Consider the following 20,081-nt stretch of genomic DNA (forward strand, 5'->3'; position numbering starts at 1 on the left):
TTAACCCACCCACCCCCGCCCCCCACCCCCCACACACACCACCCCAACACCACCACCACCCAAGAATGTCTTGTGCCAACGATATTGTGTTTGGTCACTTACGTGCGTGACAAGAATTCGGTACTCCAGTTTGATCTAGTTGATATACTGCTTCCCTTCTCAGTGGAGGGCTGGATTTAAATATTAAAAACCTCAAGTTGTTGGGGGCTATTTGCGACATAGCAATTTCAAAACTGACATCACACGATGCCGCCAGGTGAAGATAGTAATGGGAGCTATGGCACCAAACATGTTGGTCTTGAAGGGAGAGACGTCTCTGGATGCGACAATGAAAATATGAACGCCATTTATCACGGCAACAGTACGGAGGAGGAGCCTCCCAACAGATCAAATGAAAAATCAACGGCCAAACAAAACACGCGATACTGGCAAATTGGTGCGGTCGTCAGCTCTGTTTTTGCCAATATGTGTTTTGGTGGACTCTCGAACTCATACGGAGTAATGTACACATACATGAAGGAACCTCTTGGCACCACGGAGTGGGATCTGTCTTGGATAGGATCTCTCAATGGTGGATGTATTGTGTTTGCCTGTACGATAAATATCATTATGTATATAGTAACAATAATATAGTAATAATCTATCTATCTATCTATCTATCTATCTAGCTATCTATCTGCCTGTCTGTCTGTCTGTCTACACATACATACATACATACATACATACATACATACATACATACATACATACATACATACATACATACATACATACATACATACATACATACATACATACATACATACATACATACATACATACATACATACATACGCGCGCGCGCGCGCGCGTGTGTGTGTGTGTGTGTGTTAGCTTTAGGAGCTTCAGATGGAGTGGATGTTTTCTTTTTATCCTGCTGACATATACCAATCATCTTGCTAATACACTCATGTTTTCCAGGTATTTTTGGAACGCTATTAATTGAAAATCTCGGGGGTCGTCTCACCACTGCAACTGGAGGAGTACTCGCTGTACTTGGTTATACCATTGGCAGTCAGATGAACAACATATACCTGCTGTACTTCACCCTCGGCATTCTTCCTGGTACGTGTAGTGAAAAGACACGTGTTTCATAAACTGCCGTCAATACGATCATGACGATGCCTTTGATGACTAACCTAGACAATTTCTGATTGTGACCTTAAGCTAAACCCGCTCACTCACATTGTATAGTAGACATTCGCTTGCCTTATCAGTCAGTATCAATATTGTCTGGTCCAGACTCGATTATCTACAAGCCGTCGTCACACGGTTGTTTAAACGTTGTCTTGTCCCTTGTAACGGGGAATATTGTAATGATCAAACCGTCTCATCTTCTCATGACTCTTCTTTAAAACGATGCTGACTGTTTCACGTGGATCCGTAGTACATCGCAAAATCATATACATATACTGTAATGCTCCCTGTGAAATGCATTGCTGTCAGTCATATCAAACCAATAAGATGTATATATATGGCACTCATTCCCTGACAGGAATTGGTGTGTCCCTCGCCTACGCCACCGGTATGGTCCACGTCAACAGACAGTTTTCAAAATGGCGACCAGTAGCCGTTGGTATAGCAGTAACGGGGATAGCGATAGGAATGTTGTCTTGGCCGCCACTCTCTGCTGCTGTTGCCGAGAATATGGGATGGAGGGGTACATTTCTCATGAATGGGGCACTGACAATGCATTTCTTACCATGTGCTCTCTGGATAGCTCCGAGGAACAGGAAAGGTGATACAACACGTGTAAATCCATTTGCTATTTATCCAAAATATCATTCATGGCACAACACCAGCAGCAACGCCTAGTATAACACTCTTACATATATAAGCACAAAATAACGTCTTATAGATACCTTAAACAAGAACGATAACTCCATTTCTGTGTAATTTCAACAGTTAAAAACACAAGAGATCGAAAGAAAGGTTAAAAGCTGTTTGAAAAAAATTGAAAACCGTGACTGATGATATTTTTGAAAACATACTCCAACGCAATTATAACCACATACTCACCTTATATTTCTAAGCTGTTATTTGTAAATAAGCCTTAAGCATTGCGGAATAGGTAATTTTATTGATGTTTGTCCCAATATACCACACGTCGCAATTCATTTACTATTTATCCTCAGTATCACAGTGAGGCGTCACCAAATGTTAAAGAAAGAGTGACATTTGATGCGACAGCTTTCTGTTTCTTTCGTTATTTAGCATGAGAGTAAGCTGTATGCCCATAATGCATGTGACTGGCACAACAGAGCAGCAGGACATATAACACGGCTACATATGTAACCAGACCGTTACATTGGTGGGCTTGTATTTTACCAAAACAACCAGAAAAACTTCTCTCATGCCCATTTGAAAGGACTTTATAATGGGGTATAAACGGGACTGTTTCAAACAAAAACAATAACAAATTATCCACTATTTCAGTGTAGAAACAATTTTTGTTATTTGCCATTTAATCATTAAATTCTTAAAAGATGTAGAACTATAAGATACACTTAGAACTCTGTGTTTTTTAAATAGATAAAAGTTATTTTATTATAAATGGTAGAGTGAATTAGCAACTGCGACTGTTAGCCGCTGTATCATCATAGGGGATAATTTAGTTAATAAGTCAAAGTTAATTTAGTTCTAGCATGTTTTTTTTACATCGTGGAACAAAAACAATAACAAATTATCCACTATTTCAGTGTAGAAACAATTTTTGTTATTTGCCATTTAATCATTAAATTCTTAAAAGATGTAGAACTATAAGATACACTTAGAACTCTGTGTTTTTTAAATAGATAAAAGTTATTTTATTATGAATGGTAGAGTGAATTAGCAACTGCGACTGTTAGCCGCTGTATCATCATAGGGGATAATTTAGTTAATAAGTCAAAGTTAATTTAGTTCTAGCATGTTTTTTTTTACATCGTGGAATATCTGCTATTCTAAATTATGGCTAAATCTTCCTCCTACTACTAATTGCGATAATTCAGTGATCATTGAGTTTGTTGATACAAAACAACAGACAGTGAACAATAACTTAAACCGGTCAATCGTGAACTGGGTAAACATCAAATTACATATGGCATTGTAATTCATTATTACAAAAAGAAAAACACCATTCATGGTTGAGAGATATTTCATATAGCACTGATTTACCGCCAGTACTGAGCCACACCTTCGTCTGTTATGGATATGCTTTTTATTTGTTTTCTACAACTATCAACGTCTCAAAGGGGAAGACAAAGTGTCTTGAAACGGGGATATTTGCCTATTTCGAAAGTTTTGACAGTTTTTGACCTGTTAGGAGTTTTTGACTGCTTTTCACACTTTAAGATGAACTTTCGGTTTCTGGGGTATGCTCATCCCCCAGTACCATTTTTGTATTAAGTACCTCAACGAACATTAACATTTTGTAATAGTAATCACGATGAGCATTAACAAGATTCTTTGATCCCCATCAGAACTGCACTTTCTCTGGAGTGTCTACATCAACGGATGTGTGGATTGACATAATTAACCAAAATATTACACTGAATGCCACAATATTATAAAGAATTCACCTTCGTCATTGGAATGAAAGATACAAAATGGCGTCTCTGTGAGGTCTGTGGAATGTTCAGCAAACACCACATGCCCCGGGAAATTGCAAACTTTTCTTTTTTTCACTATAACGCCAATCAAAACAAACAGTGGTTTTGGTAATGTATAAAAGAACTGGAATCTTATTTTATGAATGTCTTGATAAGTCGACAATTTCCGTAAAATGAGTCTCTCTAAGAATGTACAGTCACCAACATACTGTGTTACATCGATGGGGCACCTTCAAGCCAGTCAACTATGTAATGTCGGGAGATGATATCAACGAAACAGGTGCATGGGTGTTAACTCCTCAATATCTTGTTTCATACGGTGGCATTCTGCGAGCCTATCGTTTTCTACTGCATGTAGAGATTGTCCAGGGGTTTGGCCATGGAAACTAGTTGGGGCGTTTCTCTCTTTTTCTCGTCAGCCTGTCTGTCAACTGCTCTGTCGGTCAGAGTTCTGAGCTTCCAGGTCTTGTGGACGAACTTCCTGAGTCTGAGTTTTGACTTAAGTTCAAATTTTTGCTCAAATCTGAGAAAACGCAGGAACATGCATTTTCCTGAATGAAGGGAAATCAGAATCAAACGCAAACTTAGTACACAAACTGAGTTTGGTGGACAGATTTCTTTGGTTGTTTGGACTTTTTTATTTTAAAGAATGCAGCTGACTTAAAACTTAAGCTGTTTCAAACTGTCAAACTCAGTTTGATATTTGAGTCAAAACTTCAGTTTAATTTGTTTCGCTTCAGAAATCGAGACCAGAAGTTCTTGTTCATTGTCACCATTGTCGTCCAGCTTAGACAAGATATTGACCAACAAATTCGCACTTTGCTCCACACGAGACGACAACATCATCATGTTTTTTGCTCAGCATGAGTCTCGAACCTCCCCTAGCAGTCATAAAAGTCCTGGAAGGTGCACATTGTTCTGCAGCCGGCAACACGACTGTGCTGGAGATTGACATCAGTGCTATCTCATTGGTGGGCAAGAGGGTCAGCAGTTCTTCTGTTTGGATTTGTAGCTGTTTGCATATATTATTCTTTTGTAGTCTGCATTATTTTGTGTCGTTGACCGCAACAAATTCCAAATGGATGTTTTGTTTCTTGTGCAGAGATTTTTCCGTGCTTCTTGAAAACCTTGGTCATGCGATAGTTGTCTTGTCAGAGGCATTTTGCTTGTACTATATAGTGTTTCGGTTAAGAATTTCTGTGACAAAAGGTGTAAGAAATCCCCTGTGAACCAGGAAAACAGAACAAATACACGGTTAAAACATTAAAATTTTGTGTTATTTAGCAAAGAGTTATACAAACTAGGTCAATTTCACAATACCGCTTTCAAATACAATACAAGTGAGACAAAATCTAAGGCAATGGGTCACAAAATATAAGATAGTAAACTCACCAAAGTCTTAGTGCGAGAATGAAAGTTATGCAGAATGTAAAACAGTGAGTGGTCTGACGGTCGCTATGAAGATTCAGGCATTGACGGATTTGTTGGCGATGATGTGTATACCCCAAATTGTGTCCGTGTGTCCGTTGTCTACACACAAACTAGCATTTATATAGACACGCAGTCATTTCCCGAAAGTTCGAGCACTTACGGCCATCGCCGATACCATAGAGAGATCTAGAACAATGTCGTCGTCTTGTGTTTACATATGTTCAAAAGGGAGGTAACTCTAAAAGTACTCCTTTAGATGTGACCATAATAACTATCATCCAAAACACTAAACGTTGTGACCCAATAATAATTATTACGTATTTAATAACAAAATATACAGAAAATACACACTGGTAACACGCTCCCCTTGAGGAAAAGAAAGTTTCATAGCAATAATAACATAATGACATGACATGTAATAATATGAGTAATATGAGAAACTTCTTGCAAAATTACTATGACAAAATGCATATACATACACACACGCACACACACACACACACACACACACACATACATACATACATACATACATACATACATACATACATACATACATACAGCATCATCATGTCATCATACATTTACACCTTGGAAAGTGCATCAGCACAAACATTGTCTTTGCCTTTAATGTGTTTGATCACAAGATTGAACCCTTGCAAGGGCAAACTCCACCGCATAAGTCTCTGGTTCTAGTTCTTCATTTTATGAAGAAAAGTCAAGGGATTGTAATTAGTAAAAACTTCAATTGGCAAAGTGGGGGTACCAAGGTATACTTCAAAATGCTGTAAAGCTAACAAAAGACCTAATGTCTCTTCCTCAATGGTAGAAAAGTTTCTTTGGTGCTTGTCAAATGTCTTTGAAAAATAACAAACTGGATGTTTAATTCCTGAACCACCCTCTTGAATCAGGACAGCACCTGCACCAACATCACTTGCATCAATTTGCAATTTAAATGCTTTTTGAAAAGTTGGTGCCTGTAATACTGGAGAATTCATGAGTATGGTTTTGACTTTTTCAAATGCAGTCTGACAACTGCCATCCCACTGAAATTTTACCTTTTCCCCCAAAGGTGATAAAACATCTGAGACGTTTTGACAAAACTTTCTGTAATAGGCAGCCATACTCAAGAATCCCATGAGTTCTCATTAAGATTGAGGTACTGGAAAATGTAAAATTGCTTCAACTTTAGCATGAACTGGTTGTACCTACAACATGCCCTAAAATTCAACTTGTGCCTTCCCGAATTCACACTTGGCAAGATTCACAGTCAACTTTACCTCAGACAGTCTTTCAAAGAAATCATGGATCCTTTTAAGATGATCATCCCAATCCATGTCGTAATCGATGACATCATCCATGTAAGCCTCAACACGATCAAGGTCTGATGTGACATTGTTGACGAGTCTCTGGAATGTCGTTGGAGCGTTCTTCAGACCAAACGGCATCACCTTGTCTTGATACAGTCTATCTGGTGTAGCGAATGCCGATATTTTCGTTGCACAGTTTGTGAGTTTCCTTTTCTGCCTTCAGTAAGTCAAACGTACTTATATACTTAGCTTGACCAAAGCGATGAATGCAAACCTCCACTCTCGGAATAGGATGCGAGTCAGTTCGTGAGAGTGCATTGACAGCTTTCATGTCAGCACAGCAGCGCCAACCACCTCCACTCTTCAGCATAAGGACACATGGTTAACTCCACAGATTGTCACTGGGTTCAATAATGTAATTGTTCAGCATTGATTTCACCTCTTTCCACATAATTTCACGTTTCACTGGATTCATCCGATAAAGCTGTTGTTTTACAGGCACAGCATCAGCTACATCCATATCATGGCTAACAACATCAGGAAATAAGTGAGAGAACTCATAAATTAAATCTGACATCTGAACTTTCTGCTCTGGGGATAAATGTGATAGTTTCTCATCAAGTTGAGCTACCACATCAGAATTTCTCAACTTATGATAATGAAGCATTATCACTAAGATCATCAAACTTCACATTGCTAACACAATCATCAATGTTGTCAACATTTTCACAATTGTCTTTAGTACAATCAGTAACTGGGGAGAGTGTAGCAATACAATTGACATGTTTGGTTTCTGACCTGTCCTGATATTTCTTAATCATGTTGACATGACACAATCTCTTTTGTTTACGACGACCAGGCGTCAGGACGACATAGTCTGTGCTGCTAACCTTTTGATCAACAACATATGGACCTTGACATCTTGCGCTCAGTGGCTGACCAGAAATGGGAAGCAAAACTAACACTTTCTCACCACAAGTAAAATTTTTCTCTTTTGACTTTCTGTCATGGTTTAGCTTCATTTTTTCTTGTGAAACTTTCAAGTTTTTTTCTGGTCAAATCACTTGCTTTTGATAGTCTGTCCCTAAATGTAGACACATAGTCTAAGAGATTGATCTCAGGTCTGTCATTGAGCCATTGTTCTTTTAAGTGTATTAGTGGCCCACGCACACAGTGACCAAATACAAGCTCAAAGGGACTAAACCTTAAACTTTCTTGAACTGACTCTCTGACAGCAAACAACAACAAATAAACACCTTCATCCCGATCTTTCTCTGTCTCAAAACAATATTCTTCAAAGTTTGATGAAACCTTTCTAAAGCTCCCTGTGACTCTGGATGATAAGCACTAGACTTAACTTGCTTAATACCTAACTGGAACATAGGTTGTTGAAACACCCTAGACATAAAGTCTGAGCCCTGATCAGACTGAACAACATTTGGCAAACCAACTAAGGTGAAAAACTTGATCAATGCCTTGACGACCACAGGAGCAACAATCCTACGAGGCGAAATGGCTTCAGGAAATCTGGTAGAAGCACACATGATTGTGAGTAAGTATTGATTACCAGACTTAGTCTTAGGTAGCGGACCAACACAATCAATAATAACTCTACTGAAAGGTTCCTCAAAAGCCGGTATTGGTTTCAAGGGAGTGGGAGGAATTTTCTGATTTGGTTTTCCAACAATTTGGCATGCATGACAGGTCTTTCAAACTTCAGCCACATCTTGTCTCAACTTGGCCAAAAGAAATGTGCCAAACTTTTCTCACAAGTTTTGTTTACACCACGATGGCCTGCCATGGGACTTTCATGTGCCAATGAAAGTATATGTTATTGAAATAATTTCGGTACCACAATTTGATGGTACAATTTCCATTCATCCTCCGCGGGAACATCCAACGACCTATATTTCCTCATCAGAACATCATCCTTGTAGTAATAACAAACTGGAACCTTGATAACCTCCTCAAAAGAAACAGCCTTACTAGTCTACTTCTGCATTTCAAAATCCTCAAAAAGAGCTACTACTCTTTGAAGATAAGTCAGCTGTCACCACCTCACACAAAGAATGATCCATGAATGTACCTGATGAATTATAAATGGAATCATTCTGCAAAGAAGTCTTGGAAGAAATGCCTTTCGACATTGAACGAGTCACTGTACAGGAAGGAAAAATACCCAGAAATTCATCCTCCAACTTTTCTGTACTAACTGAACTCTTCAGCGAAACAGTGACAATTGGATCAGCACCAACTTTTCCCCCTATAAGATCATTACCGATGAACAAACCGACACCCAGTACTGGGAGAGAGTCAAAAACACCAACTTTCACCTCACCTGAAATCTGAAGTCAAACTGACAAAATGGAGAGGAGCAGAAAATTGCCACCTATACCCTGAAGCAAAACGTCTGGGATAGCTAAAGACTCATCAGAAAAATGCAAAATATCCTTCAAAATCAGAGACTGAAAAGCTCCAGTATCCCCCAAGATAATAATGGGCCATGGGGTTGAATTATCTCCCATAAGTGACACAGAACCCTTAGAAACAAAGGGCAAAAACTCCTTCCGAACTACTCTCACACACAAAACTCTCCTCAGAACCACCTGGAAAGAAAGGCTTAGGTGCGATGGACACAAAAGCATTTGGGGAACCTGTAGCCTGATTTCTAAACTGGAGTTTGTAACATGCAGAAATCAAATGATCCGGCTTCTTACAACATGCACAAACAGGATCAGAACCACTGGTAGTCTTAGGCTTAGACTGAAAAGTATGTGACTGCTTGCCACTAGAATTTGAACCTGTTCAAACACCACTGTAACCTGCATGTCCTGAAGTCTTAACCGGGGTAAAGCCCTTTTGGCCAGAAAACTTTGTATAACCCGGAGACTTAAAAAAACTCTCGTGACTCAAACTTAAAAGAATTCTTGTGAATCAAACAATAATCATCTGCCAACATTTCTGCCTTATGTAAGTCATCAACCTTTTGTTCATCCAAATAAGTCTGAGGGTCAGAATGGATACTCTGCTTGAAATCTTCCATCAATACTAACTGTCTCAAACCTGTGACCTCCTTGGACCCACACCACCTATCAAACAATGTTTCCTTTTCTCTAGCAAACTCTACAAAAAGTCTCATTGTCCCTTTTGTGAGCATTTCTGAATTTCTGACGATAAGCCTCAGGCACTAACTCATGAGCTTTGAAAAGTGTTTTCTTGACAAGATCATAATCTGAGCTTTGTTGTATTGACAAGGCTGAATAAGAATCCTGAGCTTTACCCTTCAGAACAGTTTGCAATAGCATAGTCCATGACTCCCTGGGCCACTTGATATTTTCAGCAACTTTCTCAAAATGTACAAAATACTTCTCTACTTCGTTCTCATTAAAAGGGGGTACAAGCCTAGCATGCCTTGCAATGTCATGTGAGGTATCTGAAGGTTGGGAAGGGTTTTCGAGTTTTTTCAGGGAATTTTTTTCTGTCAACTTGTAATTTCTTCAATTGTATTTCTTTCACCATCTCAAACCTTTTCATTTCCATTTCTTTTTCTATTTCTATTTCCAAACGTTTCTTCCTGTTTTCTATTTTCCTCCTTTTGAATTTGGGTTTGTGAGAGTGAGGGTACTCCCTACAAGACTCATTCCCATTAGTGTCCTACATTTTATGTCTTTTCTACTCGATAGGTACGGAAAATCAATTAGGTGATGTGGGTATGTCATGCCTGTTTGATCTCTCAGGATTAGGTGAATTTAGTATGGGAGAGTCCATATACTATGATCACAGGGGATTTCGCAACCATGTCGGAGTGAAAGAATAACAAAACTCAGTGATAGATTAATGAGTGTCTTTTTTATGCATTATGAAAATGGCAATGGTAAATGAACACAAAATGCCCAATACCTGTCCAGCATGTCATACATATATGTATCATAAAATGGTAATTTATCAACTGAATAATACATTTAAAAAAAAACACTTTTATGATATGTATAACATCACATTTTAGTTAAAAGTTGCATGCTTTGAGCTTGTTAGATGTTTTAAAGAATAATAGAAAAAGCAGAGAAGGACACCTGCACTTGGGAACTTGGGAAGAGTGAGACGCCACGGTTCAGTGGTTACAGTGGTTACGGCCCTCTGTGCTCTGTGCTTCTTATATTTAGGATGGTGATGTAGAAGAAGGTTACGCAGGAAAATTAGGTGACGTGGGTATGCTACGTCAACAGGCAGCTGTGCAGTCAACCAGATAGTTTGTTGTTTTAACCTGTCTGGCAATTGTTATGTCTGACCAGGGAGACAAGCTGATGTTAACACGTGTTATCTAACGATAGTTTTCCGTTCTTTAGCATCTTTTGGAAGGGATGGCAGTGATGTATCATTTATTCTTTCATTCATTTACATATGTGATTATTTTAATTTATTATTTCTTTCACTCATTCACATATACTTGTTGTTCTTCATTCATTCATTCATTCATTCATTGTAAGATTTCGACTGATACAGTAAACTGTCTGAAATACTGTTAAACGCAGCCAAAGTTGCGATGGAAACATGACGAGGCCCATGTTAATTAGTACAAATGGTAAAGAAAGCAAGCGAATGAGCCATCCCTGTTGCAGATTATTCCTGGTCTGACAAATAGGAGAATACCCCATAAGACCTCGGTGGAAGGAAAACTGGGACGGGCAAAAGGGAATTACTAAAAATGGAGACCACAATATTAGAACGAAACATGCTAAACTGGGTAGGTACACTCTCCAAGCGTAAAGTTTTGCTCACGATAGAATGTATTCAACAACGTAAACTTTGACAACATACCGTGTGTCACCTAGAAAGAAACACAGTTTTGGTGTTTTGTGTTTCCTTTGTGAGGGGTTTTACAAGGCCATTAGCTCACGACTGGTGACGAGTGACGTCCTGGACAGAAGGTGACAGTATTTTGAGTTCTTTTCTTAATTACACAGCCAATACAGTTTACAAATCTCACAACACTGTTTATTAATGTGTCCCACCATAGTCTTTATGCCACTGGAGTTCGGTCACTCTTGAATAGGGCTTTCACAACTTCATAGATATAGCTTGAATATTGTTTTATTTATAGAATACCTAAATTCCAAAGAATCTCAAGGCTTTGTATTCAAAGTGTGCTGTATATGTTGCTGGAAGTCAAGCTCTGCATTCAGGACGCGTGAAGATCTGGAGTAGATCTGGAGAAGATCTGCTTGCCATAAAAGGCGACTATGCTTTTCGTAAGAGGCGACTAACGGGATCGGGTGGTCAGACACGCTGACTTGGTTGATTCCCAATTGCGCAGATCGATACTCATGCTGTTGATCACTGGATTGTCTGGTCCAAGCAGGATTATCTACAAACCACCGCCATATTGCTAGAATATTGCTGAGTGCGACATAAAACTAAACTCATTAAATTAAACTGAAATTATTTGTCATTATAATTTTATCTATTTTTAAACATTATGTTTGCAAAATAAAGAAAACAAGCACATGAAAATATTTTCGTCCACGAACGAGATTAGTCGAATTAAGACCGGAGTGATTTCATTTTTTCTTTTGCCATGATACAATCTCCAAGACAATTAAAAAACCCATGAATTTTGAATGGCAGTGCAGATTCTTGTACTTGTTAGAAATTAGCGGAATTATGCCAAAATGAGATGAATTTTGTGCCATGATACTTATAATTATATCTTCATTTATTTACAACCTCCAAAACACACGAAAAAATGTATTTTGAAGTAAAATTAATTACTTTGGCATATTTTTTTCAAAAATCTCCCGAATTTGCAAAATCAGTTGAATTTTGTGTCATGACACTCATTAAAGCAGTTTCATTCATTTACATCCTCCAAATCAAAAGATGGAAAAGATATATTTGGAATAAAAGGAAATATTTTTAGAAATCGCTCTCAATTAGCAGAATTGATTCAAAATGAGTCATGACACTCATAAATATATTTGCATTCATTTCTAACCTGCAAAACATGGAAAAAATGTATTTTGAGTGAAAGTAAATATTCTCGCCCATGCCCAAGATTTTTCAAAATCGCTCTCATTTAGCGGCATTAAGTCAAAATGACTTGACATTTCTGTCATGATACTCAAAAATGTACTTTCATTGATTTACTGCCCCTAAAACATGTGAAAAAATATACACGGAGTTACAGGAAATAGTCTCGCCCATGGGCCAAAACGTTTTTCGCCCATGGGTGAGATTTTGTTAAATCGCTCAAAAGTAACGAAATTAATAAAAAAATCATTTGAAATTTGTGTCATGATACCTATGAACATACTTTCATCCATTTACAACCTTAAAAACACGGAAAAGGGTGCAGTAAATAGTATCACTCACGGGCCAAATGTTTTTCGCCCATGGGTGACATTTTTTTAAATCGCTCTAAATTAGCAGAATTAAGTCAAAGTAAGCTGAATTTCGTGTCACGACATTAATAAATATACTTTCATTTATTTAAAAACTGCAAAACATGAAAAAACTTGTATTTTGAGTGAAAGTAAATAGTCTCGTCCACTGGCCAAAATGTTTTTCAACCATGGGCGAGATTTTTTAAAATCGCTGTCAGTTAGCGGTGTCAAGTGAGAACGAGCTGAAATTTATGTTGTGATACTTATTAACATCTTTCATTCATTTACAACCTCCAAAACTTTTATTCTGGACGAAATTCGCTAGGGAGTTTAAAAAGTTTTCGAAAAAAACATTTTTTCATCTTTAGCTCATATACATAACAGCTGCATGCTTATTTTTGTCAAATCCTTTTTGACAGAGTGGCCACAGTGCTGAGAGTTTCTGGACTTTTGTGAGTCCAGAATTATATTGTGACGTGTTACAGAAAATACACATTCGTAACAATAGAAAACTAGTTACAAACTATGTGCAAACTAAGCAGAACCTAGGTAAACAAGGTACATATGACTAAAGGTCGCATTAGATTGAATCAACCTGTTAATGTGGGGGTTAGCATCCTCAATCTGTCTAAGTACTTTATGTACTACTTTTATTGTAATAAACTTATGACAGAATATGGGTCAATCTATGTGAATTGTTTCTTTGTAAATGGAAATTCATACAGAGGACGTGTACAAGGCCATAGAAAACACGTCCACGTGTACGACACAAGCGACATGCTTATGCTGGAGAGTTCCATTTTCAGCTGTAGGGGGAACATAGAAAGATGCCTTACATGCTCGGGGGATAATTTTACTGGGTGCTCAGAGCAGAATTAAACCAAAATAAACCTGTAGGGTACCCTGTAACAGAACCCCCACTATATAACTACTGATGGTGTAAATCCAGCTCGGGTCCATGCAGGTAGCAAAGGTACTGTGAGTCTCATGGGTCCTGGTATGTGGTCTACCTTCAGTTCTTGGTGACTAATGGCCTGTTTTTATATTGTATTGTGTTTGTAAATAAAATAGTGTCATAATTACATGCTAGTTTTAACATCATCTGTGATACTTGAGTCATTCAATAATTCGCTGTTTAACAAGTCGTATTCGCACAACCTTCTTTCAGAACAAAGACACGTCAAATTTTGTATTATTTGGCAAAGAGAGCAAGTTATACAAAGTCACAGGTCAATTTCACAATACTGATTTCAAATTCAATAGAAATGAGACAAAATATAAGGCAATGGGTCACAAAATATAATATAGCACACTCACAAAAGTCTTAGTGCAAGAGGTAAACAGAAGTTATGCAGAATGTAACACAGCGAGCGATCTGACAGCGGCTAATGTTGATTCAGGCATTGACGGATTTGTTGGCGATGTAAACTCCAGTGAATGTCCGTCTATCAACGTGGCAACTAGCCTTTATATATATATTCAGTCATTTCCCTAAAGTTCGAGCACTTACGACCATCACCAACACTGTAGAATGCTGTAGCAGTCTCCCGAAAGTAACAAGTAGAAAACCAAGGGCAGATAGTTTATGGAAAACCTGCTGCCAAAAACCTAAAGATGCTGACCATCTTTTCTACGAAATGTGATCCATCATAATTATTATTCAAAACACTAACCGTTTTGATCCAATAATAATTAATTATTTAATTAACAAAATATACAGAAAATACACGCTCGTAACACAGCACGTTTCATGATACCAACATTAGTATAGGCCATGCTACATACATCACAGGCCACAATTTCAGTATTTGCTCGCACGTAGTACAAACATTGCTGCACATTTCATGACTTCAACTTTTGTTATTGGCTCATGGTACGCACATCATTGATCCACAGAGTTACGACATTGGCTCGCACGTTGTACAAACATTTCATAATTTCAACATTAGTATTGGACAATGGGAGAATAAATTCGTGAATTGTAGGGTTTGTGAAATATTTATGTGGTATAAACTGTTTTCTAAGATTAAGCGTTGCACACAAGAAGAAAATTAAATTCATTTTCGACATTATCATTATTACAGAGTTTACAAACCCTCAGCAACCCATGCTTGCCATAAAGGCGACTGTGCTTGTCGTAAGAGGTGACTAACGGGATTATGTGGTCAGACTTGCTGACTTGGTTGAGACATGTCATCGGTTCCCAATTGCGCAGATCGATGCTCGTATTGTGATCACTGGATTCTCTGGTCCAGACTCGATTATTTACAGACCGCCGCTATATAGCTTGAAGATTGCTGAGTGCGGCAACTAGACTCACCCACTCCAGAATAGGGCATATCAATGATACTTTTCCATCAGTAGTACGTCCCATAACATTAGAAGAACAACGACTATAAATATTTCTCAAAGTGAAGGATTCGAGGAGAGTCTTTTCATGATTTAGTGTACGCGGTGTGAGGACAGGAATACACTCAGAGACTGTTAGGTACAATACCCATGATCTTATTGATAGCATTCGTGTATAGATGCTTTTAAGCACAGACCATAATTATGTCGCACACACACGTCTTGATTAATATAGAGCACAATCGAGACTCCTGGAGTCAATCATGGGCTGAAGGGCTATCATCATCCTGTGAAGACGTCACCTTCAATTAGGTTAGTATCAACCTGAGAACGCTGTAAATTTACAATGTTATCATCACTTGCTGTACTTGTTCATGATATATTTTCAGGAGATGCTCACTGTCCAAGGTCCTCTGTGAGGGAGACTGTAATCAACTGTTTCAAAATACATCGTTTGCCAGGAGCACTTGCTTTTTCCATTGCTCAGTTGCCCTTCGGCTTTGGTTACTTCACTTTCTCAACTTTTCTTCCTGACTACGTGACAGCATCACCATTCAGCATGACGTCATCGGAAGCTGCGCTCATTGTTTCATCTTCTGGATATGGCAGCATGTTAGGGCGTGTTCTATTCTGTGGAATAGCCATGGTGAATACACAGTCAACAAAATACATACTGGTATTTTCGGGATGTCTTGTTGGTATCTCAAACCTGATTGTCCCACTCTGTGACGGTCCCGTGACCCTCCACATTAGTAGCGCTGTAAATGGACTGGCTATAGGTAAGATGGTTTCCAACAGATTATAAGAAAGTACCTATAAACGTAAAACAAGCTCATTGCAAACCTTAAGGTGAAGGAACAAGTTTTATGGATGATCAACTTCTTTTTTTTCACAATGGCGACGCTTCGGTTCTACTGACTCCATTCTGCAGAAGCTATTCACATCCGCAGACACAACCCTTCCATAAGGATCAGGGTATATTTCTACTTACCAATTCGACCCTTATCTCTGGCTTCCGTCACTAATCCTCCATTAATTGGTCCCCTCAACGCTGTAAAGAAAAAGATAAAGCAGTTGATCATCCATAAAACATGTTCCTTTACCTTTAGCTCAGCAACTTCTAAAATGCCTCTAAAACAATTTGTTGCCAACCTTCTCAATTCAATCATCTGATTATTCACTTACTTTCATATTTCAGGAGGTTGGATGGGCATTATATTGCTAGTGACTGTGGAACTGTTCGGTCTTGATAATTTGCCGAGAGTATTTGGCATGAACATGATGTGTGAAGGATTAGGCTCATTCCTCGGACCACCAGTACAAAGTAAGTTTCAGTGAAAGGCATCCTTGTGAAAATGTTGAAATCTCCATCAAGGGAGTTACTTACTAAGTGTTGCTAAACGCTGCAGTCTACCATATTCCAACTGTTGTTAGAATTGATGACTGGGACAGATACACTTTGGACAGTCGGACACTGAAGTAGCAGTAACGACATCTTCATGAGAGCTTTTTGAGGCAACTGTTGGCCTGAAGTTCTGTTAATATTTCAGGTTACTTAGCAACGATATTTGGGAAGGAAAACCCATTCTACACCGCTGGAATAGCTTTCGCAGTGACAACAGTTTGTATTATTTTATCGATAATGCAAACACGGAAGACCTTTTGCACTTCTGGACGACTGCCTACAAAGGCTGTGGTTCCTGGTGTTGATAACGTGGCGTTCAGTCCAGACAACACTACCTGCTGAACTGACGATACTACCAGTGTATATTGATGTGTGGTGATTCACTACTTCGGTGCATGTTGCGACTTGGAATTAACCAATGTCCTTCGTCGTGCAGCAGAAAGAGATACATTACACAACTCAGTGTGTGATAAGCAATAGGATCTAATTTGGACAAAGTATATCTGCTTAAAAAGAAGCTTAATCCACAGATTTAGCTGTAGGTGAGGCCATAGATAATAGCACTAAACTATTAATATTAGTTATATTAGTTTTGTACTGTCATTATTGGTTTCTGGAAATAAGTTGCCACTTCTTTTACAACATAGGAACTTGTGTTTATATATTAGAACTTCATGGAAACGGTTTCAGCACAAAGGTGTGTGTTCTTAATTCACTGAAGTCATGATGTGGCTGAACTACTCCCACCGTGACTATAACTCTTAACTCACTCACTCAATCACTCTTACTGCACTGAAATTGTAAAGCGCATAATTCCTTGGCACTCCCTCGTTTACATTAATAACGAGGGTGGCTGGTCACTTCTTGATTTGATTGCATTATTTGTTTATTTATAGAAAGCCCTTTACTCAACTAAAACCTTAACAGTAGATCTAGTTTTCTAACGAAAGGGAAGCGCGTGGTTCTTGAAAATGTTTAGGATTTATTTTGTAAGCTTTTGGTCAGGAAGTTGTATTTTCTCTCGTACAACAAAATCACGACAGCTTCAGACCCCAATACAAACAATTCTTTGAACATTCCACCGACTAAAGCATAACACATAAATTATAGTAATTACGGTGAACACCGTCCAAGATGAGCATACACGATATTCTGGAATCAGGTTAGCGGTTGATTAGGGCATATCTATGAGAATATGTTTATCATTTATGAAAGGGAAAGTAAACGTAGTACAAACTTTAAACATACATACTTTTAATTGGACCTAAGAGTACAAAATAATTTTCTATTCATTCTGTTTAGACCAAAACGGACACACTTGTCACTCAATCCTGGTTTGCCAATTATTATGGAAGTATTCTTATTCTTCGTATTCTTATGGATTGTTTTTTCAATTTTCTTTAGAACGCACAATCGTCAGGTAATATAGAAATGTTACAGATGCTTAACACATAAACGTTTCAACACCTTGAGATTCTCATACAAATCCAAAAACAAATGAAAATACGATATCCTACCTTTTTATTCTGACTTTTATCTATCTGACTGACATCCTGACATCAAATCAATTGGCAAACAAAACAAATGATACTGTCAAGATGATTCGGTCGTCAGTTGGGTTTTTGCCAGTATGTGTTTTGGTGGACTCTCAAACATGAAGAAAGGACTGTCTTGGATAGGATCTCTCATGGGTGGGTGTATCGTGTTTGTCTGCACGATATGTATAATTGTATTGTGAAATGAGGAATATATATATGTTTATGGATTCATGTGTATTTTAGCCTCTTCGGTTAGAGTGGATGTTTTCTTTTTGTATCTTACTCACATTTGTCAATCATCTTGCAAAGTTACACCATCAATACATGAAAATATACTATATGTATACCATTCTGCCATGTGTAGCGTGACTTCTACCACTATTCTGCAGTTGACACATGAAAATATAATATATGTCAACCATTCTGCCATGTGTAGCGTGACTTCTACCACTATACCACAGTTAGTACATAAAACCTTAATGCATATCTACCATGCTGTTGTGTGTGGTGCTACTTCTACCAATATTCTGCAGTTGACACATGAAAATATAATACATGTATATCATTCTGCCATGTGTGGCCCCACTTCTACCACTATTCTGCAGTTGACACATGAAAATCTAATACATGTCTACCATTCTGCCATGTGTAGTGTGACTTCTACCACTATACCACAGTTAGTACATAAACATCTAATGCATGTCTACCGCTCTGCCATGTGTGACCCTACTTCTACCACTTTACCACAGTTATTAGATAAAACTCTAATGCATGTTTACCATTCTGCCATATGTGGTGCTACTTCTACCACTATTCTGCAGTTGACACATGAAAATCTAATACATGTCTACCATTCTGCCATGTGTAGTGTGACTTCTACCACTATACCACAGTTGTTACATAAAACTCGAAAGCAGGTATATCATTCTGCCATGTGTGGTGCTACTTCTACCACTATACCACAGTTATTACATAAAACTGTATTGGATGTCTACCATTCTGCCATGTGTGGCCCCACTTCTACCACTTTACCACAGTTATTACATAAAACTCTAATGCATGTCTACCAGTCTGCCTTGTGTGGTGCTACTTCTACCACTATTCTGCAGCTGACACATGAAAATATAATGCATGTATACAAAACCTCTGTCGTCCCTCCCTCCTTGGTCCACTTCTGTCCATGGAGCGTCTTGGCAGTCGTCACTGCCTCTGGGGGACTTCACGGTCCATTTCTGCCACACTTGCCTTTTTTGACATGCCAGTGCACATGGGCTTGTTATACGTCGTCTTGAAGCCCATTTCCATGGGCTTCCACATGCACTATAGATGTTAAGGATCCCCCAAAGGAAAGAGAAATTATAAGGAGTTATTGGCGGGGTCGACATGAGTCGGCGGCGGAAGTCAAGCGGGATAGAAAAGCGGCACTATATGCAGACGGTTGCAGCTGTGCACAGCATTGCAGATGTGCATGTTATGCATCGCCAGAAACCCCATGGAAAGACCTTTCAAATGAATCATAGATATCAGAAATCCAAAGAGGGAGAACGAAATTAGAACGAAAGTCTACTTCCGGTACCGGCGCCGTCGCGAAGGAACTAACATGCGACACTACATACGGACATGCCTAGCGTCTTTGCTCAACGTCGCTGATGCTCATGCCATACACCGTCAGAAGCGAATTGAAATGCTCTTTCTAATGAATATAAGATATTAAAAGTCGCATCAGGCATGTAAACATTATCAACCAAGAAATAATGCGCTGATGGCGTTGGCGACGCACAGGACACGCTGCATGACACGCAGACATGTCCGGGTTGCAGGTTGACATGTCCGTGGGCTTCGTGTTTTGCATTTTAAAGCAGAGAATAGATATGGGAAAATATAGCTGAAAAGAGTGCCATTTTTCTTCTCCTGCACCATTCCCACAACAGCAAGTTCGAACACCGAAACCCTTTACTACTGCAGTATAAACCTAATGGGTCGAAACTGACATTAGGTTAGAATTACAGGCTATAACCTACTACTTCTATCCTACGGTT

General features: G+C 38.6%; 1 protein-coding gene across 1 annotated transcript; it reads left to right on the plus strand.

The window, feature by feature from the left end:
• Positions 1 to 246: 246 nt before the first annotated feature.
• LOC137280899 (monocarboxylate transporter 13-like) lies at positions 247 to 16,846 on the plus strand. Its single transcript, XM_067812088.1, has 7 exons — positions 247 to 592; positions 961 to 1,104; positions 1,535 to 1,777; positions 5,498 to 5,511; positions 15,500 to 15,878; positions 16,298 to 16,423; positions 16,650 to 16,846. Exons 1-7 carry the CDS (start codon positions 247 to 249, stop codon positions 16,844 to 16,846), a joined length of 1,449 nt encoding a protein of 482 aa, XP_067668189.1.
• Positions 16,847 to 20,081: the final 3,235 nt, after the last annotated feature.

The sequence above is a fragment of the Haliotis asinina genome, chromosome 4, assembly GCF_037392515.1.
Source record: "Haliotis asinina isolate JCU_RB_2024 chromosome 4, JCU_Hal_asi_v2, whole genome shotgun sequence".
NCBI lineage: Eukaryota > Metazoa > Mollusca > Gastropoda > Lepetellida > Haliotidae > Haliotis > Haliotis asinina.